Source organism: Bufo bufo, chromosome 9, assembly GCF_905171765.1.
Source record: "Bufo bufo chromosome 9, aBufBuf1.1, whole genome shotgun sequence".
Taxonomy (NCBI): Eukaryota; Metazoa; Chordata; class Amphibia; order Anura; family Bufonidae; genus Bufo; species Bufo bufo.
Genome location: NC_053397.1, coordinates 43030279 through 43053650, shown reverse-complemented (window position 1 = coordinate 43053650; position 23372 = coordinate 43030279). Strand labels below are relative to the sequence as shown.

At 43.2% G+C, this 23372-nt stretch overlaps 1 protein-coding gene across 2 annotated transcripts in view; it reads left to right on the top strand.

Annotated features, from left to right (window-relative positions):
• LOC120978577 overlaps positions 1–23372 on the top strand; it is an 875253-nt gene that overhangs the window by 313132 nt on the left and 538749 nt on the right. The window contains exons 3-5 of one of the 2 annotated variants that reach the window (XM_040406808.1): positions 15357–15411; positions 16534–16595; positions 17654–17701. In XM_040406808.1, the coding sequence (XP_040262742.1) occupies positions 15357–15411; positions 16534–16595; positions 17654–17701 (165 nt within the window). The remainder of the gene's footprint in view (positions 1–15356; positions 15412–16533; positions 16596–17653; positions 17702–23372) is intronic. The other variant, XM_040406807.1, reaches the window with a different exon arrangement.

The window sequence follows — 23372 nt, the reverse complement described above, 5'->3', positions numbered from 1 at the left end:
AATATATTTTTATCGAATATAGTATCGATCATATCTACCACAATATATGTGATTGTAATGTTGTATATTATTGCTACATTGTTCTTATAAATTTTATTACTTGTATTTCATGGGGATTTAATAAATATTTTCTGCACATGTCAATTTGGTTGCCAAGTGTATGAGTGCTCGCTCATTTTCCTATTACAGAATTTTTTTTATCTGCAAGGTATTTGAGTGGGTGACACCCTGTAACGGTATGAGTGGAGGCCTAGCCACTAGCCAGTGGCCACAAAACAGTCTGTGTGGGCCTGACACACACGGGCTTGCAAATGTGATTATATCACAGAAAAAAATTTTATAGAATTTTTTTTATCTGAAAGGTATTTGAGTGAGTGACGCCCTGTAACGGTATGAGTGGAGGCCTAGCCAGTAGCCAGTGGCCACAATACAGTCTGTGTGGGCCTGACACACACTGGCTTGCAAATGTGATTATATCACAGAAAAATATTAAATAGAATTTTTTTTTAATATATATAAAAAAAAGCAGACTGATGTACCAGCCCTGAAAAGGGCTTTTTGGGGTGCTGTCAGGACGCTGTCCTTACAGCAGATGAGTCTGTGGACACAGAACACTGCCCTAGCTAACGCTTTCCCTATTGAATCAGCAGCAGCAGCACTGTCCCTCCTCTCACTGAGAATGAAGCTTCCGAATGAATCTAAAATGGATGCTGTCCAGGAGGTGGGAGGGTCTGGGAGGGAGGGTCTGCTGCTGATTGGCTGGAATGTGTCTGCTGACTGTGAGGTACAGGGTCAAAGTTTACTCAATGATGATGTATAGGGGGCGGACCGAACATCGCATATGTTCGCCTGCCGCGGCGAATGCGAACAAGCTATGTTCGCCGGGAACTATTCGCCGGCGAATAATTCGGGACATCATTACCCCTAGGACGGAACTCAATGCCCTTTTTGGGATGTGCTAGCGACCATCTAGCAACCCATGACCCTTATCTGTGGTGTTACATAGGACTGCAGGTGATATCAATAACATTATCTGTACTTCTGCCACCCCAGATCTGGCAGGACAGTCTCGGAGTTCGGTGGCTACTTGGCGTTCAATAAATTGGCGTAGTATTAAAAAGCAGAAAGTGCTTCCCCATATGCAGTGGTGCATCTATACAAGGGGGCAGATCCTGCACTTGTGGTCCGCTGCTAATGGCGATCCCTAGCAAAAATCCATACAATGGAGGATGCCTGCAGCGGACCACAAGTACCACAATAGACATCCTACACAGGATAGCAAATGTGTGGATGTGATAAACAATATAACAATAACATTTACGAAGACAGGTGCACTCTGCGGTCTGACTAGACCCTAATCCTGATGTTAAAATTGAGAGTTTAGCCAATATATCCTACTGTGGAGGACATATCGTAGCCCGAGCACTGCGCCAAGGTTTCTCAAGTAGCTCGGGACCTAACGCTGAACCTACCTGTGCTGTATGGGCAATACCAGGAGCTAGTGGGCAACTTACAGGAGCGCAAGGTCTGACTCACAGCAAACTCCCAGTTATCTCCAGCATGTGTAGTGTCCCACTAGGTAGGAGTGGGCACTACACAAGGGTCAATTGGGTCACGTGTTACTTCTGCTCACAAGGGACAGTGATATTCTATTTATCTATGCATTTAAATGTATTTTCTGTGTGTTTTTACATTTGTATGGTTCCCCTGTTATATGCTCAGCAGGCCTATTTGGGTGTAGTTAGACATCCTAGACACTAGAGGGAGATAGGGAGCCCCTAGTATAAATGTCTAGGCCCAGACAGGGAGGGGTTAGGTCATAGTCAGGAGTCTGTGGAGACAGAAGTGAGAAGGCACCAGCCGGGGATATGCTGAGGGCCTCCTCCTGACATGCAGCTAGACAGTCCAGGCTTCTAGTTGCACAAGGAGGCTAGAGAAGGAGTACAGCCTGCCTGGAGACCAGTAAACCCAGCTAGCACAGATGAAGTAACCCCAGTAGTAGGAATGGACCTCCTGGGAGCAACCTGCAGCCATCTTCAAACCCAGCAGAGCCAGTACAACCAGCTCAGATAAGTAAGCTGATGGGCAGAAGTACTTTAATATAGAAGCAAGGGTCAATACTGGAGGAAGATTTATTACCAAGGATTAAAGCCAGCATTTAGGCATCCGGGCCTTGGGATCCAGCCAGCTAGAATAGCTGAGGGGATAGTGCAGCATAGTTCTGCGAAGCATTAACTGTTTACCCGCCAAGTATCTTGCAAGATTTATACCTGCCATATTGTTGAAGTAAACCTGCTGTGGCATTTGTGATATAAGGGACTGCATCATCATCAATTGTCTGTACAAAGTTGGACTGTTTTCCGAGTAAAGCAACGTTTGGTTTACCATACCATCTGTGTACTCAATTACTGCTCCTATAAATCTGTGTGCCACTGTTACAGGCACTGGCGTCACGATCCTCAAAGGGACCTTGCCTCAGGCACTCAAAATACCTGCAACATCCAGGGCACCTCATCCAACATCAGGCCTGGTCCCTCCATACAGAGTGTGCCCCCAGAGGAACTTGTGTCTACCTCTCCTTCACTGCCGCATGCCTGCCCAGGGTTCTCCTCCAAAAAGTGAGTAACCCTCGATTGCCCATAACTGTGACCTCACTATCGCAATACCCTGCAGGTCTAGCGTGCTGCTCATGCAGCCATGCTTACAATGGGAGGAGGGAGAGCTCTGAGCCCCACCCAAGACTGGCTGATATAGCCCGGGCCTCACATGTGCACCAGAATGCTGCCTGTGGATGGAAATAAAGGCACATTCAGACTTTTTACACCTCCAAACAATTCTATATACAAACTATAAATTAGCGTGGTATTTAACATCAGGATGAGGGTCTAGTCAGACCGCAGAGTGCACCTGTCTTTGTAAATATTGTTGCTACTTGGCTTTCATACTGTTTTTTAATGGGAGGGGGTCGCCATTTAAATTTTTGCCTCAGACAGCAGAAGAGCTAGAACCGGCGACAGGTTCCCTTTAACAAAAGCAGTAATCACTAAACTAAAAATTCCCCACCATTCTGTTACTGGCAGGATGCGCTGTCCAGTCCTGAACGCGTGAACAAATAACACTGCGCTAGTGCTTTTAAATAAGGAGATTTCTTTGATTGGACTCCTCATCTCTCCATGCTAGAAGGAAAGAACAAAACTGAATATTGTGAATTCTCAAGAGTTTTACATTCTCTCTGGTTAGTGGTTATGTGCACATTTGCAACCAATTTTGGGATTATTCTCATATTCTTTTGCAGTTTAAAGTGAACCTGTCACCATAAAAATGTAATGCAATCTGTAGAGAGCATGTTATAGAGCAGTGGGCGCAGAGCAGGTAAAAATATAATTTTATTACAAAATTTCCAGTATAACTCATCATTTATTCATGTAAATATCTGCCCATTCTGACCACAGGAGTCCAGTGGGAAGTCCGTCTCAGTGATTGTCAGCCTTCCTTTTATAAGTGTACATACAGTGACTTGAAAAAGTATTCATTCTCCTTTTTTTCATTTTTTCACATTACACCCATAAACTCAAATGTATTTTATTGGGATTTTATGTGATAGACCAACACAAAGTAGCAAGTATGTGTAGGCAGCACGGTGGCACAGTGGTTAGCACCGGTGCCTTGCAGCACTGGGGTTCGAATCTGACCAAGGACGACATCTACATGGAGTTTGTATGTTCTCCCGGTCTGTAAAGCACTGTGGAATCTGGCAGCACTATATAAGTGTGTGCAATAAAAAAATAAAGTGAAAAGAAAATGATACATGGTTTTCAAAATCTGGAAAGTGTGGCGTGCATTTGTATTCAGCCCCCTGAGTCAATACTTTGTATGATCACCTTTGGTTGCAATTACAGCTGCAAGTCTTTTAGGGGATGTCTCTACCAGCTATGCACATCTAAAGGCTGATATTTTTGCCCTTTCTTCTTTGCAAAATAGCTTAAGGTCAATCAGATTGGATGGAGAGCGTCTGTGAACAGCAATTTCCAAATCTTGCCACAGATTCTTAATGGGATTTAGTTCTGGACTTTGCCTGGGCCATTCTAACACATGGATATGCTTTGGTCTAAACCATTCGTTTGTAGCTCTGGCTGTATGTTTAAGGTCATTGTCCTGCTGGAAGGTGAACCTCTGCCCTAGTCTCAAGTCTTTCCTCCAGGATTGCCCTGTATTTAGCTACATCAATCTACCCATAAACTCTGACCAGCTTCCCTGTCCCTGATGAAGAAAAGCCTCCCCATAGCATGATGCTGCCACCACCATGTTTCACTGTGGAGATGGTGTGTTCAGGGTGATGTGTAGCGTTAGTGTTCTATCACACATAGCATTTTACATTTAGGGCAAAAAGTTCAACTTTGGTCTTATCTGACCAGAGCACCTTCTTCCACATGTTTGCTGTGTCCCCTACATCACTTGTGGCAAGCTGCATACAGAATTTTTTATGGCTTGCTTTCAAAAATGGCTTTCTTCTTGCCACTCTACCATAAAGACCAGATTTGTGGAGTACACAACTAATAGTTGTCCTGTGGATAGATTCTCCCACCTGAGCTGTGAATCTCTGTAGCTCCTTCAGTGTGACCATGGGCCTCTTGGCTGCTTCTCTGATTAGTGCTCTCCTTGCCTGGGCTGTCAGTTTAGGTGGCCAGCCATGTCTTGGCAGGTTTGCAGCTGTGCCATACTCCTCATACGCCTTCCATTTTTGGATGATGGATTGAACAGTGCTCCATGAGATGTTCAGAGCTTGGAATATTTGTTTATAACATAACTCTGCATTACACTTCTCCACAACTTTATCCCTGACCTCTCTGATATGTTCCTTGGTTTTCATGATGCTTTGGGCAGTGCATTGTTGTTATTTCAAAAGTTTAATTCCTTAAAGGGTTAATAAAAATGTATGAAATAAACTACAATAAACATGAAGAAAGTTTATAGTATATACAATAAGTCATACAATGTTTGGTATTGACCTGAACAATACATTGAATATCCCGTTGGAATTAAATGGTGTATTAATAGGAAATAAAAACTTTTAAAAAGTTTGGTCTATCCTAATACTAAATAAAAATTTACATATATTAAATGGGCTTTCCCAGGTTAATGATATTGATGCCATGTCATCTGAAAAGCATTGGAAAAAATAAATAAAGAATCACTGATTTTAGTGTTTGGATACCGAGGATCAGTTTTTTCTTGCTTGGACATGGTAGCAGAGCCAACACAGCGTTCCTCGTGTAGCACCTTACAGGAGCTGTAGCGGGCACATAGAAGATGCAGAGAGTTTGTCCACTTACTTTAATGATATTGATGACCTGTTTTGAGGATAGGTCATCAATATCAGATTGGTGGTGGTCCGACACCCAGCTTCCCACTGAATAGACATTCCCTGCGCTAACCCTTTGAATGGAGCAGAAAACACAACTCCATTTAAAGTGTAGTGGACCTGCCGAGTTACTACATCTCAGCTTCCATTCACATGAATGCCGGGTGTCGGACCTCCATCAATCTGATGGGCATTCAATATCATTAACCTGAAAAACCCCTATAAATTTTTTATGTACATGTACCCTAAAGCGGTGCACAAACTAGAACAAAGGACAACTTTATTTCCAAAAACAATGGGTTACGCAAATAAAACCTCATGGCTGTCCAGAAGGCGGATGCGGCCTTATCAAGGGGTTAGGTCCTATGAACACAAGCTAACAGCAGAAGAAGAATTCCATTCTTTGTCCTGCATTTCTGCAATGACAGTAATCTTCTTATGATGGGAACATTTTATCTCTTCAATAAATACATCATAAAAATGTGATCTGAAATGCCCATGCTGTATAAATGTGACATTTAAGGATTAAAGTAACAATGGGAGTCATTAACAAAAATGTTTTTATGCCAAATTTGGCAGGAGGAACAACCAAAGAATTGTCAATATGTTCACAGCCATGTCCCAAAACATGTGGGGAGTATCGTGCACACCAGGCTCCCTATTTTAATGGCATTTGCATTTATGACTCTTATTTTAAAGGGGTTTTTCGCTTTAAGAGCGAAACCCGGACATATCCTCTTCTTCCCCCACTCAGCCCCTCCGACATGAACATCGGAACATTTCATGCTCCGATGCTATACTTTGCCCTGCACTGAATCACTGAATCAGGGCAATGGCTTTTTCTGGAGATCCAGTGACATATCACGCCTTAGGCTACTTTCACACTTGCGTTCGGAGCGGATCCGTCTGATGTTTCATCAGACGGATCCGCTCCGATAATGCAGACGTTCGCATCCGTTCAGAACGGATGCGTCTGCATTAAAACTAAGAAAATTTTCTAAGTGTGAAAGTTGTCTGAGCGGATCCGTTCAGACTTTCCATTGAAAGTCAATGGGGAACGGATCCGCTTGAAGATTGAGCCATATGGTGTCATCTTCAAGCGGATCCGCCCCCATTGACTTACATTGTAAGTCTGGACGGATCCGCTCGCCTCCGCACGGCCAGGCGGACACCCGAACGCTGCAAGCAGCGTTCAGGTGTCCGCTCACTGAGCGGAGCGGAGGCTGAACGCTGGCAGACTGATGCATTCTCAGTGGATCCGCCTCCACTGAGAATGCATTGGGGCCAGACGGATGCGTTCGGGGCCGCTCGTGAGCCCCTTCAAACGGTGTGCACGAGCGGACACCCGAACGCTAGTGTGAAAGTAGCCTTACATGGGTAAGCTAGGAAGAGTCCAGTGACATCCCCGGCACTAATGGGCAGGCTTTAAAGCTGCCCTAGCCTGTAAAACGGTTAGGACAGCGCTAAAACCCGCCCTTCAGTGCCGGTGACTTCACCGAGAACACTGCTAGGTGGAAGCCTTGGCCTAGCAGTGTGAAAATATAAACAAACAGCCCTTGTCCTGCGCGATACAGTGCAGGGCAAGGGAGAGCATTGGAGCATGAAAGCTCATATCAGAGGGCTTCCCTGGGTGAAAACGGGGATATGTCGGGGTTCAGCTCTGAACCCAGACAAACCCCTTTAAAGCAATAAAACACTTAGGGGCACGTTTTAGACGCTGGTCTTAATAAAGTCCCATAGCTGACAGTGGTCCAACCGAAGTTATTAAGAGGCTTCTTAGCTGTCTTACATTTAGACCATTTTCTACTCCTAAGGCCCGTTCCCTTCCCCGCCCACAATTTTAGACCTAGTGTGAGCTGGGCGAAGTCGCAGATAGCGGCACAACTAACTTTTGCGCCACCATCTGCTCCTGAAATACCACTAATTTAGTAAATGACTCCCTTACTGTAGCTTAGAAATGTGCCGCAGAACATGACAGACCGAGACGTTACCGCTAGCAATGTGGATGCTCTTTCGGACACCGACACATTGATGAGACGCAATGGAACATAATAGGACACTTCCCCACGTGATGCTGATGTCTGCTCCAAGGACCAAATACAGTATATGGATAACCACTGTTATCCTCATGGATATGGGTGACATAATTGAGCAGGTTTATTGGGCTTATACCACTCCTCTTTATCTTCTATGCGCACACATCGGCATTTAACTTTTGTGTAACCCCCTTTTTTATGATTTCCATACTCTCTCTCTCCCCTCTGTATCTAGAGAGGAAGGTTTTCTGGTCAGGCGCAAAACACATAGGATCCAAACCGTCTCTTTTAGGTGAATCTTTTTTAATGCATAAATAAAAATAGAACAACGCGTTTCGGGGCTCAAAGTGTCCCCTTCATCAGGTTCATAGTAATCACAATGAATAATATCAGTACAGGTATATAAAGATAAAAAAAAAAACGCCAAAAAACGGATTACCTGAGAGCTGCCCACAGATGGGAGGGGCTAGCTGCAGGTAATGTATCACAAATATAAATATAACTGTTCAAATTATAAGTATGGTCACAGTATGTAATTACAGTAGGTATATGGAGATAATATAAGGGGATAAATTGCATATACTCGGCGATTCTTTTATGAGATTATAACAGCTAAGGACGGAGGACAGGAGTCACATGACAGCACTGATGCGGTCACGTGATCGGCGCAGAGTAACTTCTATGTATAGTACCCGGCGCCTGCGCTCTATTAGGTAATTCTTCTTGCACGGGCACCCGGTCATGTGATCGCAAACCTCACGATCACATGGCCAGTGTCCATGACTACGGGGACGCCGGTCTGTGGAGAATGTGCGCTCCCACTAACAACACACCAGGCGGCTGTCACAGTGGGGCGCAGGGCCGCGACCGAGGTCAAACACACAGGGCTTGTTATATTGGAGGTATATATATATATATTTCCCACGATTAGGAAAGGTATAAATGAATATAGATATGGCTATAGAAGCCAATATGAATAAAAATGAAATACTAATAAAAAAAATAAAAAATAAAAAATTAAATATATATATAAGGCCTTATTCACATTGTTGTTATCACTATCACTATCACTATCATTGTTGCTGCCTATACACAGCTAATACCAGGAGTCTACACTGTGAAATATACTTAGGAACTGTGCCTTTTACTGCCATATGTACTACTACTCATATTATAAATCTAGAAAAGAAATACTCGAGTCACGGCACAGCCCTAGGGAGCGCCAGAGCAGAAATTGCCCCCTTGAACTAGTCAGAACTACTACTATTCTTCCCATCGCTGCATGATCAGCACAGCAGGCACAGAATTAAGAGGCACTGCTCCTATATCCAGAAAGTGGGTCCCATGACCCCCATCTTAGGCTGAGTTCACACTTTAGTTATTTGGTCAGTTATTTCTATCAGTTTTTGTGAGCAGAAACCTACTCATAGATAAGGTATAATGGAAAGATATTCACCTGTTCTGTGTTTTGACCCACACCTGGTTTTGTCTCACAATAACTGATGGAAATAACTGACCAAATAACTGAAGTGTGAACTCTGCCTACCGTTACCGGCCTTACTCGGCCACTGTGAAAAAGACAGATGTGTTCCACTATGCCACTGTACTGATTTGGTTTGGGGCTACTCTTAAGGGCAATATACTGGTACATCACCCTTTAAACACTATACAGGGATCTCGACTCCGCTGCAGGGGAAACACCCGGCCACTGCTTCGTGGAGAAGTATGAGTTCAGAGGCTGCTGACCCACTTGCAGAACACTAAAGAGTCAGGTAAAACTGTAGTCAAAGAACAAGCCGAGGTCAAGGCAGCCTTCATAGGAGCAATCTATTAAACAGTCCAAAGGTCAGGGTAGGAAGCAATGCGTCAAATACAGAAACAGGCAGGGTTCCATACCTTCGAAGGAAAATAGCTAACTAAAGCCTATTGCTAAGGTACCTTCCCACAGGGAAAGGTGCCTTAAATACCCTAATGTGGGCAGGCATTGGCTGGGGAGGTTTTTGCCTCCCATGCAGCAGGTCTTGGTTTTAAAGAGGTTTTCCCATGGCTAGGATATGCCCCCATTGTCGTAGAGGTGCAGGTTCCAGCAGTGGAGCCCTGAAAGTCGTGGAGGGCACTCTGCGCATGCGCTATTTCCGTTGGCCCCAGAGAAATGAATGGGAACGGTGGCTGCGCAAGCGCGGTGCGCTCCCATTCAGTAATATGGAGAGAGCGTTTGGTGGTGGCCGAACCTGGATAAACCCGGGGTCCTCCAGGCCACCACCTTCCCTGCTCCATTCTCGATGTAGGTGCAGGACCTATCAGACAATGGGGGTATATCCTAGCCCCCCTTGTCTCAGATGGGAATACCCTTTAAGCCCCGACAGTTACAATATGGAAAACAACAGTAATGAAAGATAACTATATGGAGGGAGTGGACTTTTGAACTTTGCTAGGGGGCCCCATGTTTTTTGTATAAGCCCATTTGTGAAAATCTCTATGGAATTTGCGCAGATTTATTTCAGTAACTAACCATAAAATAACTGGGGCGTGCCATGTTTCTTTATTGATTGTGGACTGTGTGATCCTAATTCTGCACCAGTTACAATCACTTAGCTGTAGAGCAATGGGGCCTTCCCCTTTATGGAAATGTCTGCTCCCACAGCAACTCCCTGAGCTCTCCCCCTATTGATCAGGCAGAGCGATCCAGGAGCACAGCGTGGTTCTCTCTCTTTCCCCTTCACGCACTTATATCTGTGGTCAATGCAGAGAGGAAATAGGTAGCGGAAATATCAGTTGTCGGCCTTCTGCCTGAAGAATGCTGAAGCCTGGAGACGTGAGTAACCACTGGATCCTAAGTAAGCACTGCCATCCACTAAACGTAACCATTTGACTGACTACCCTAGAACACTGATACTGTAATTAACCCCCTGAGTGATATAGACCTCACTGCCTTAGTCCACCATGAATCTTTTCTTGAACACTTTCATTGCTCAAAACCTCCAGAGATAGTGGAATTAGCCCCCTGAATGCCCCAGATCACCAAGGATGTCGACAGTGAAAATATTAACTGCCATAGACCACTGGCCATACAAAGATTAAAGGGGTATTTGAGTAGGCATCGGTACTTGAAGCTTACCCTAGGCCAGTGACATAATGTTCATCGATCATGTGGCTTAGGTGCAGCTCAGTCCCGTTCGAGTGAATAGGGCTTAGCTGTGATACTATGCAATGTGTGGCCCCGTGCTTGGTAAGGCTGCAGTGCTCACAGGAGAGACAGATGATCGTCGGGGGTCCCAGATGTCTGACCCCCACTGATCAGATACTTGATGGCCTATCCAGAGGATAGATCATCAGTTAGAAAGAATCGGAAAACAACTTCAACCCCTTCAATGTCCAATACCGCCAGGGATATAGAAGGTTAAAACCTTCAGTGCCCTAGACCACCAGGGATGTATACATCAACATTCACTCTGCTAGACCTAATCGCTGTTTAATACTATTTACCTGAATGCCATATGGTCCTGTATATCTGACAGCTTTATACCTAATTATTAGGGTGCGGTGCACACATTTGTAGATGATACAGTACTATATTGCCCAGAAGTAGCATAGAGATCCTAAACTCTGCCTCCCATGAGCTACAAAGGCTCAGAGGGATCAATGGAAACAAGTCAATATCTTCATTACATTGGAAATGGACGCCCCACGTGAATATCAACTAAAGGGATTAGTGGTTAAAATAACAGTATAATTTTAATCCCTTGGGCACAAGTCATACGATTTGTTTTGTTTTGTTTTAAGTAACGTCAGTCATTTTATTAAATATTAAATGTGAAAGGACATTGCGGTTTTGGCACCGGATAGTCTTATTATCTCCATCTTCCACCGTGAGTGACTTCAGCCCCTGAAACTGTATAAAACAGGAGCCGTGGGCAGTTGTCATCAGTAGCTTCTGGTGAACTCCCAGTCTGCACAATGAAGAGCATCGCTATCTTTTTGCTGGTTGGTCTCAGCCTTTTCCATAATGGTAAGATACCTAATTATTAACTACTACTGAATATCTCATGACACCGTACATTATACAATAGTAATAACTGAAGGTGCATGGTCTGAAAAGTTATTTGCTGGTTTCTATCTTTAGGCTGCTAGTTATTATTTACTTCATTATTGTCTGTCTGGTTGATTTCTCTTTTTTTAAATTCAAATAATGTATATTACAAATTTTTCTTACTTTTTTCCCTTTTAAAAGCATGAATACATTTGAAATGCAAACACCTTACCCCCCCCTCAATCTTCTACGGTTCATTTCCCAAATGCCATCCATGAAAATCGGGATCCATTCAGACTCCGAACCATCTATGTATTATATTCCAATAGTTCATCGGTTCCCAGGGGTCTCCCTGCCACCCTCTCTTAACCTAGCCTTTGATTTACGTCCATGAACCAGTCAATGGGTCTACACTATGTACCCAAGGTCTCCAGATTGTATAGAATGTACCTAATTTGCCCCCTTTTCTATACATTCCCCTTTTCTAATCTTACTAGTATATTTGTCAGATTAATAAACGAGAAGTCGGAGTATCCTGGCTTGAAATAACAATCGCTGGACTCCCAAGATACTCTTCAGATCAGTGTTTAAATCTGTAGTTAAACCCCCCAAAAAATCTGACTTTGGGACACATGGGTATGGTGACCCTATATGTCTGTTTATTAATGCCCAAGATCGGCGTCCAGTACTCCTGCATGTTGTGGCCGCTCCCAACCCCACATTTTGGAACCTGTTGTCTGATCGCATTTATGAGATTCTGGAAGCGAGATATCAGACCACTCGCCATCTCTTAAAGGGCCAACATCTGTCTCCCATCTTTCCTTAATACGTAATGGAAATTTGTTACCGTATGAAGTCAACAGCGTTGAATACACAAAAGCTATGTAGCCCTTTCTATCAGAGGAGGAGACAAGACTATCCAAAATTATATTAGGTTAAATAGTTAAGAGTTAGTTAACTTCTGTTGCAATATAGCATGTCTCAATTGCAAATATTGAAAGGACATGTCTCGGAAGCTTAAACTTCTCTCGTATATTTTATTAGAATCCCCAGACATAACTTGTGCTATGGTTAGAATACCATGCGCTCCCCATAACCCCAATCCCACTCTTTAACCCCTTAGTGACCACCCATACGTGTTTTTACTGACGTAAACAAAGGGGGTTTTAGCTAAACGGCTGGCTTTTATCAATCATTACATGTACTTAAAATTGTGCATTAAAAACTGTAACTTGTCCTGCAAAAAATAAGACCTCATACAAGTACATTTATGAAAAAACAAAAAAGTTCTAGCTCTTAGAATGCAATTTTTTAAAAATGTGCTTGGTCACTAAATTAAATTGAGTATGGCCCCTTTTAGACTCGCAGCCTAAGTATGTGGCAGCTCCCGTCCTGACCACCCAGCACTGATGGGGGTCACATAGCATTATACTGATTTATGATGGTATGTAACCCTTACAGCTCTGGAATGTATTGTATACAGTAACATCATGTCAGTGTTATCCAATACACTTCAAACCTCTTTCTCCCAATAGTACTGGCCATAGGTCCTGATAAAGTTCATAACCACAGGGAGAGAATACACTAAATCTCCTACAAACAATATCATGCCGTCTGCACATAGCGCCTAACGTTCATCTATAGCTCCATGTTGCAGACCAATATATTCCTTTTCCTGCCTAATTAATATCGCCAAAGGTTCAATTGCTATTGTGAACAGAAGAGGGGACAGAGGGCAACTCAGTCTGGTTGATTTCCAACTCGTATCCAGGTTGAGGTTGCTGCTCCATCCATTCACCATGCTATACACTGCAGCACTGATTGCCAAGATTTCCTACAGTTTAAAATAGCATCTTGACAGCAGGTTAGAGCCCACAGTGGATTTCCATGACAACAATGATAGACTGTTTCTAAAGTAGCATGTAAACCAACAGTGATAAATTGACATGCATATGTTAAAGGGGTTTTCCGGGCTATAAGTATTGACCTGTCCTTATTATAGGTCATCAATATCAGATTAGTGGGGGTCCGACACACCCACCAATCAGCTGGAACTAACACAGAGGACTGAGCCAGAAGCACAGCACCATTCTTTGCCTAGTGGCCATGTTGGGTTATTGCAGCTCAGATCCCTTTCATTTGAATGGAAGCCGAGTTGAAGTAACTGGAAAAAAAAAAACCTTTAAGGCAAATCATCGATTAATCAGTATCTAGGTATAAAACCAAAGGCTGCAAATGGCAGCTCGCTGTGGAAGCAGCCTTCATATAACGGCTTGTATGCAAAAATGTCAAAGTAATACCTGTAACAATCCAGCATACACTGTTTTCTCATTTGACTTAGGGCTCGTATAATTGTATTTGAAATTATCATTTTTCAGGAAACTGCCAAGATGGGGGGGAGGACATCATTTCACGTATCCTTGAATGTTTGACTAATGTCATTAAGGTATTTTTTGTTTTCAATCTAATGAATTAGTCATTAATGAACTGGATGGAATGAAAAATCATTTCCACGTTTGTTTCTCAGCTGATTTATTGAAACCTCTGTATAAACCTCTGTGATACTGACAGCGTGTCATGGACTTCCATGGGCAGCTGCTTATATATTGATCAATCATACTACGATTACATGGAAAATATGTTTCACATTCTGTATGTAATATGTCCTTAAAGGGGCTCCAACCATGAAAACCGCTTCTAATGTTATATAACAGAAGAAGTCGTACCCACCTTGCTGACCCCCCGCTATTCCTGTTCTGATACTTCTCAGGTCCCTTCCAAATTTTCCTTCTAATGCCGGGATATGGGGGATGGGGGGGAATCTCTGCCGCCTTCTAGAACATTGTTACCACCTAGATATACCACCTTTAATGCATTTTTTTACAGTGGGATCCTATTTTATAACATATGCCATTGTATGTCTATACAATCCAAGAAAAGCCTCATACCCAATGTGAGGAGAGCCTTAGTTGCCTTGGTTGAGACTTCAAATTTAACGTTGACCTTTGGCTAAGGGCTCATTCACACGACCGTGGTTTGGTTCCGCATCTGAGCCGCATTTTTTGTGGTTCGGGTAAGGACCCATTCACTTCAATGGGGCCGCAAAAGATGCGGACACCATTCCGTGTGCCGTCCGCATCCGTTGCTCCGTTCCGTGGCCCCCGAGTCATGTCCTATTCTTGTCCAATTTGCGGACAACAATAGGCATCTCTATAAAGGGCCGTCTGCTCCATTCCGCAAATGACGGAAGGCACACAGGCGGCATCCATGTTTTGCGGATCAGCAATTTGTGGACCGCAAAATACGGCACGTTCGTGTGAACAAGCCCTACAGCGGAATAAGTACTTAAAGAGGAGCCGTCCCCTCTCCGGACACTGCTGATTTAGTAAATACTTACATACCCCATGTTATAACAGTTCTGGAGCCTCTATTCTTATGACTCCAAGTAGTGTCATTCCTTTATTATTCCTACTAGAAGTAATGAATGAATTACTAGCAGTTTGCCACGAAGGTCCAGCTGGGTGTTACCAGTCAGGTATGTCGGGGTGGTGTCCTTGCTCAGTGTGACACCATCCAATCAGTGTCAGACTGTGTAGGGACCCCCTCCCGCCCCAACTGGTAACACCCATCTGGATCTTTATTGCAAACTGCTAGTAATTCATTCATAACTTCTAGCAGGAATAATAAATACATGGCACAACATGGAGTCAAAGGATTAGATACTCCAGAATTATTACATGAGGAATGCAAGTAGTTACTAAATCAGACGTGTCAGGAGAGGGGACGGCTCCTCTCTAAATGCATATTTACAGTATTTCTTCTGGGCACTGAAGGAACATCTCTAACTATATGTACGGATTTTACATTATTGCATATAGAGATATTGAACAGTATTATACTAATCTTTATTACTTTTATCTTGTAACAGGAATCGCCCGACCTGATTGCAGAGCTCCTAAAAATCTTATGCCAGCTTAGCAATGCAAGGGTAATGTACTGTATATTATATTTGTAAATATTATATATATTATTCATTGTATATACAGTATACATCCCCTGGGTCTCCTCAATGAGAACAGCAGCCTCCTCACCTGAACAGTCCCCATTGATATTTAGGCTATCTATGTATCAATCTGTAGGTCATTAGTGCCCTCTAGTGGTGGCTGCATGCAACCACAAGTCTACTTTTAAGGCCCCCTGGCTGGGGCAGCCGCAGCGGGTCATGGACCCATTCACTTTAATGGGTCCGCGATCCGGCCGTTCTGCAAAAAGATGGGACATGTTCTATCTTTTTGCGAAACAGAAGTACGGGACGAAACCCCACGGAAGCACTCCGTAGTGCTTCCATTGGGTTCCATTCCGTACCATTCCGCATCTCCGGATTTGCGGAATGCCCACGGAACGGCACCTGTGTATTGCGGATCCGCAAATGCGGTCCGCAATACGGCAACGGAGTGCACACGTTCATGTGCAGGGGGCCTAAGTGAGAGACTCAAAGCTTCCATAAGCAAATATATTATGAAATTAATCATCTTTCACCTAAAATGGAGTGAGGAACATTAACAAAAAGGTGACATACACTTGACATAGAGAGGAGAGCCCAATCTGAGCACTTCTGTGGTGTCCCCATAAATTAGATATATGCCCCGATCCCATTTTTGGCAAAAAAATACTGAATCTGAATGTGTCGTTACCGCTACATTCATAAATGAAAGGCTTATGATCTCCTGTGTCCTCGCACTCCTGGTTCAGTGTCTTCACGGAGCGTACAATCACAAATCTATCATATTGGTCAGAATATATTGTATAATGTCCTATTCATTTACCTCATCATCAATACTGGAGTCTACATGGCAACTAAACGCATTTTTGCTTCCTTTGTACTAGAATTTTGAAATCCTCCCTGTGTCTTATTGTATCTGCTTGAAAATACTGTGTGTGAACGTTACGTTGGTTCGACGACCAATGTGCCGCACACTACATGGTCCTGCAATATAATTCTAGGGAGAATGGACAATTACAACGTACAGGCGGTGATTATTGTAACCATTATTGCTCAATAACTACAAAAGAGTCCAACTATGACTATCCTTTATTCTTATTATCACAGAATACAAAAGATCCTGAAATTATCAAGAACGCTTTACTGGAAGTGACAATGTTTGTGGTAAGAAATGCTTTTAGATGATGTGTTCCAATATGGTAAGAAAACAACATAGTAGAAACATACAGGATGATGCTACGTCCTAATAACTTACCCAGTAAATAGGTAATGCAGTCGGTTTTAGTGCAGTACAGGCTGAGGAGCTCAGATGATACCACCGAGCAGGGCCACGTGGATTATTATGTGGCAGTTACTGGTCCTCATCCAGGTTACCTGCCCTATGACAGGATCTCTCCTCTCATGGAAAAGTGGCCGAATGTTCTTCTAAAAGGTTGCCCTTATGCACTTCAATGCCATTATTTCCCATAAAATATACGTACCCCATTGTATTAGGCTACACCTGAGTTTGGGCGTCCACAAGACACAGAAAATATCATGGGGATATGACTTCAAAAGGTGCTGCCCAACCTATCGTAACCTGAGAGCCACATTCAGCACTTGGAAATGGTGACAGGCCACATTCAACTCCACCCTTTACTCGCCTTCTTCAAAGGGGTTGGAGGCTTTAAGGAGAATCTGTCACCCTGATTTTAGACTATGATCTACATTACTGCATGAGTAGTACTGCAGATATGGAGTCCAGATCACTCCTGTTTATTTCCCTCCTGCCCCCCATTCCCTCGCTGTCAGCGCTCAGAGCTGCATTAAAATACATTGTCAGGACTGCTGTGCTAACATAATGGAGAGGACTCCTGTGCGCATGCGCAGCAGTGCTGACAATGTATTATAATGCAGCTCTGAGCGCTGACAGCGAGGGAATGGGGGGCAGGAGGGAAATAAAAAGGAGTGATCTGGACTCCTCATCTGCACTACTAAATCTCTTTAAAGTTTAACTGCCATCTCTTTTCTTCTAATGTGTAGGGACAGTGATAGGGAACATGTTTCTAATATATTTTATTTAGTGAGGTACATTTATATTAGAAATTTACCTTCTGACATCGCTGCTAGTTAGACACAAATATGTATGTTGAGCGCTGTAGTGAACGATCCTGCCGTATCCCCCGCCGCAGTTTTTTTTAAAAACAAATTGCTTAAATTCAATGAATTTCCTTATTTTACAGGAAAAAAACTGCGACAAAGAATTGACCGCGTTACTTGACAAGTTACTTGTAAGTCTCACTGTTTCTTCATCACGGGTCGAAAATAATACTTCAAAGAATTAAAATAAGTTTTGCTATCCTTATGAAAACTAATTCATGGCTAGTTGGACATATAGAATCTGCCCCAGTGACCAATATTATTAAATAGATTTTTCTACCAAAACAACCCCTTTTGCAAATACAGGGGCAAATGCAGCTCATTCCCTGGCAGAGGGGAAATGTGATATTACTGTACATTCAAGTGACTGGACACCGTGTAATATATGGTTGAACCGCGTCCTTCAGAGCTACAGCTCCTTATTGTAGCAGCTTTCCGTTCTGAGGAGCGGTTTCATTGAGGGGCTCCCTCTGTATGATGTCCATATGAGCGCTCTGCTCTAACAAGCAACCCCCTTATACTACATGGTGACCTTGCCTAATCTCCACAAGGAGAACTGTGCCCCCTACCAAGATCTTCAACAAAACAGTGATACCTGGGTATTATGGTAGTACTATGGACACTGATGTTGGTGGGATTATACGGTACTTAGGTAAAGTGCAATAGATTCTTCTTAAAGGGATCCTTAAGCACCCAAAGAGTTTGTCCCACTTGGGAACTTAAAGGGAACCTGTCTCGTTGAACATAGAGTCTGCTGTATATTTTCCCCAAAAATGATATATCAACCTGCTCAGCTCCTCCTGTAATGTACTGCCAGCAGATAGGACTCCATGCTCAGTGTGAAATGTTCCCTTTAATATCATTTGTCATATTATAATCTTAACTCAAAATAATACGTGTTCTGTTCCCTTCTTTTGTAATAACATTTCTTCCTTCCTTCCTTTCTTCCTTCCTTTCTCCCTCTCTCTTTCTGTCTTTCAGGATAATCCAGACAATAACATTGTTGAATTCGGAGATAACCTTTTAAATGCATTGAACAAATTTTTGGTAAGTTGCGTTTACCACTTGTATGAAGCTACTTTATTACATGAATGCAGATGTGTGGTGTGTCTGGGGTAATAGTATTGTACTCCCTACGTCATTTCTATCTGTCATTTCCATCTGTTTGATATAAAGGCTTGGCTCAGACACTCTCTTCCTTCCTATATTTTCCATTAGGGTGTGTTACAGGGGTTGTCCACGATAACTAAAAAATCTCTGACAACCCCTACAAATGCTTAAAATAAAAATCATGATATACTCACCCCTTTCTCCAGCTCTGTTGTCTGCGGCCCTGGTCCGCTCCTCCTCCTGATTCTTTACATACTACAGCGGGGGGGTGCAGGTATACGGCATGTGACCACTGCAGCCAATCACTGTCCTCAGTGGGCTAACGGTGAGGACAGTGTTTGGCTATGTCCACGTCACTGTGCATGACTTATTATTTTAAGCAATACTAGGGCTTGTCTGACATATTTAATCATCTTGGACAACTGAGCTTTTACATAACTTTTGATATTTCATAGTAACATATCTAAGGTTTTGATCAGTGGGGTCTGAGCGCCAAGACCCCCACTGATTGCTAGAACCAGGGGAGAGAAGGACTCACTCGCTGCAGGAGATGGGCTCAATAGAAGTCTCTGGGCCAGTATCACTTCCTTCTCCTGCAGCGAAGAGATAGAACGTGCTATGTGAGAGCATCTCTATCCTGGTTCTAGAGATAGGTGGGGGTCTCAGCACTCAGACCACCAGCAATGAAAGCCTTTGATATTTCGCTATGACATATGAAAAGTTCTATGAAAGCTCAGTGACCCCTTTAACCAGAAAGAGGCGATCCCCCCCAGCTTGGATCCTGCACTTTTGGTTGAACCAATAACTGAATCCAGCACAGTTCTCAGCTCTGGACAATTGCTGGTGTGCAATGGAAATTAGACACCCATTCAGTGTATGAACTGTGTGCGATACCGTCAGCTGGGTGATGATGGGGGCTCCGTGAGCAGGATCTCTGACAAACCTGCTCATCTGAAAAAAGGTTGTCCAGACCGACTTCCCCCTTTACTAATAAATAGTTGTTTTGATTTTGATAACATTAGAACATGTCGCCAAATGATGTAATTATGTATCTTTATGATTTCCTAGAGTGTTTATACTCATTTTGTATTCAAAGTTTTCTGATCCCTGGTGACACCAAATAATCAATGATGTTCTGAAAACACAATGAAAGACGCTTTAGTGTTTAGTAAGCAGCAGTCTGTCTCCTGACTTTACAATGACTTATTGATAAAAAAAACTTATATCTTCCATCTCTCTAGAATACCAATCTAAAACTAACCAAAGAGACCTTGGATTGCGTTTGCACAGCAGTAAGTTTATTATTCAATACGTTTCCTTAAATCCTGTTTTATGTCCACATCGTGCTCCTCACTACAATGGGCTTCTGAAGGTCCATGAAATAGCAGGCCTCCACAGCAATGACTTATTCCATACCAATAACAAAAACCGGGTCACACCTGTCCATGGGTTGTCTCAGTGAATAGGACTGAGCAGCAACACCACATACAACCACTGGACAGGAGTGCCACTGATTTTGGATGGAAGCAGCCATGTTTGTCTAATACTAAACGGCCCCTTTAACATTAGATTATGGGCAGCTTAGGCTACTTTCACACTAGCGTTCGGGGCTCCGCTTGTGAGTTCCGTTTGAAGGGGCTCACAAGCGGCCCGAACGCATCCGTACTGCCCTAATGCATTCTGAGTGGACGCGGATCCGCTCAGAATGCATCAGTCTGGTGGCGTTCAGCCTCCGCTCCGCAAGTGGACACCCGAACGCTGCTTGCAGCGTTCGAGTGTCCGCCTGGCCGTGCGGAGGCAAACGGATCCGTCCAGACTTACAATGTAAGTCAATGGGGACGGATCCGTTTGAAGATGACACAATATGGCTCAATTTTCAAACGGATCCGTCCCCCATTGACTTTCAATGTAAAGTCTGGACGGATCCGTCTGAACTACTTTCACACTTAGAATTTTTTCTAAACTATAATGCAGACGGATCCGTTCTGAACGCAAGTGTGAAAGTAGCCTAAAAGGGGTGGTCCCACAACAAATATTCTACAGTTTGCAAACCAACACTTAGATCTGAATACTTTTGTTATTGCATATAATAAAAAATTTAGCATAGCCACTGAGTTATTCAATAAAATATATCTGTATAGCACCACCTGCTGTTTGTTTTTTCTTGTTTCTTTGTCCAGCTCACTGAGATGGTCGCACATGCTCAGTGTCATCCTTCAACTGCCTCCTGAGCTGTGATAGGGAGAGAGCTGCAGCAGAAGGGACACACCCCCTGAGCCGCAGCAGAAAAGACACTCCTCTGCCAGCCTGATATAAATCACAAACACACAGCAATACTACTATATGAGCAAGGGTGGCATGTTTGGAAAAATAATTTAGCAAAAGCACACATCTCTTTTTTCCGCTTGCAAACAATAGAATAATCAGATTTCTTTTATCCCATATGGCTTTTTTAATGGCAAAAGCGAAAAAGGTACAGCTTATGTAATGCACAGTTGAAACAGTGAAAAGAAAATCGCCATGTTCTTAAAATGGTTATGCCATGACTAATGTAAAAAATGAAAATCAGACATCTTATACTACTAACTAAGCTAGTAACAGCCCTCACCGCACATGGATCCAGAGATCTTCCTATTCATTGCTTTGATTTATATCAAGCTGGCAGCTCAGGGGAGGGTCTTTTCTGCTGCAACTCAGGGGAGTGTCTTTTCTGCTGCAGCTCAGGGGAGTGTCTTTTCTGCTGCAGCTCAGGGGCGTGTCTTTTCTGATTCAGTTCTTTCCTTTCCACAGCTCAGGAGGCACTCGATGAAACTGAGCATGTGCAAATAAGTGGCGCTATACAGATACATTTTATTGAAAAGGTTGTCTGTAAATACATCATTTCCGTCAGGTGCCAACAGCCTACCTCCCCAAATGAAAGGTTCAGCCTCCTCCCCGCCACTCCAGTCCTGCTCCCGTGTCTCCATCTTTCAGTCCAGGGTTTGTTACAAATGATGTATTCCCGGACAACCCCTTTAGGCTACTTTCACACTAGCGTTCGGGTGTCCGCTCGTGCGCACCGTTTGAAGGGGCTCACGAGCGGCCCCAAACGCATCCGTCTGGCCCCAATGCATTCTCAGTGGAGGCGGATCCACTGAGAATGCATCCGCCTGCCAGCGCTCAGCCTCCGCTCCGCTCAGTGAGCGGACACCTGAACGCTGCTTGCAGCGTTCGGGTGTCCGCCTGGCCGTGCGGAGGCGAGCGGATCCGTCCAGACTTACAATGTAAGTCAATGGGGACGGATCCGCTTGAAGATGACACCATATGGCTCAATCTTCAAGCGGATTCGTTCCCCATTGACTTACAATGTAAAGTCTGAACGGATCCGCTCAGGCTACTTTCATACTTAGAAAATTTTCTAAGTTTTAATGCAGACGGATCCGTTCTGAACGGATGCGGACGTCTGCATTATCGGAGTGGATCCGTCTGATGAAACATCAGACGGATCCGCTCCGAACGCTAGTGTGAAAGTAGCCTTAAAGGGGTTAAAGTGAATATAAACTTCGGACATGGCCTCCTCTTCCTTACTAAATGAATCATTCAAATGTATTTCTTTTTGCTTTACAGATAGAAAAGATTACAAAGTGTTTGGATAAGCCATCGCTGGTAGGAACAAATTCTCTGAATTATCTTTCATAAAACCAATATCATTTTACTTTGGCAACATCATCATTCTCTAATGACGTGGTGTGTATTCAACCATGTTATACTTGATAGAGATGAGCGAGTCCACCGAAGTGGGTTTTCGATCCGAATTTCAGGTTAAATTCGATTCGCTGTGAAGCCAAATTTCCTCATGCTTCGAGGTAGTGAATCAATTTAACCTGAAATAGTGTAAAAAACGAAAAAATTAAACTTACCTCCTCCATTTGCTTGTGACGAGCCGGCCACCGCCATCTTGATTGAAGATCTTGGCTGAAATCCTGTGCTCGGTGACATATGATGTCATGAGCAAATGGAGGAGGTAAGTATGATTTTGAAGTTTGATTTAATTTTTTATGTTCATTTTACACTGTTTTTAGACTTAGATGTCACAATCATGTATGAACGCGGCATCTGAGGGGTACAATGATGGGGGTGGCGCTATCGCAGCTCCCTGTAATGGCACCTGCTAAGTAATTCGTCACTAAGCAAATTTTTTTGTAAAATTCGGCAAAGCAGCCAAATTGAATTTTCTAAAACTTCGCTAATCTCTAATACTTGGTGTATCATCCTAGACAATGAGATTTATCAGTAATCCACAACATACTTAAACGAAATGTATCACCTTTATATATATTTTTAAATAATTACAACCAAATATTGAAAAATATTCTTTTTTTAATTTGATTTAATTTCTTGGTTGTACATTTTTTATACTACATTCTGCACATGATTGTGGGGGCTGCCATCTTGCCTGAGCTGCTTTTAACGTCATTCAGAAATATGTCATAGAAACCTGTAGAGCGGAAATGTTTATTGATTACTATGGCAGAGTGTTGTACGCATGCTCTGTGGCCTGTACAAAAGTCATTGCGCAGGGAGGGGGAGAACATGAGCTGTGATTATCCACTATTGTGAATGGTGAATCCTGTGTTATCTATAGTGATATCTTACATTGTTATCCAGCCTCTGATGATAAAAAAAGTGACCTCTACAGAACAGGAAATTTCA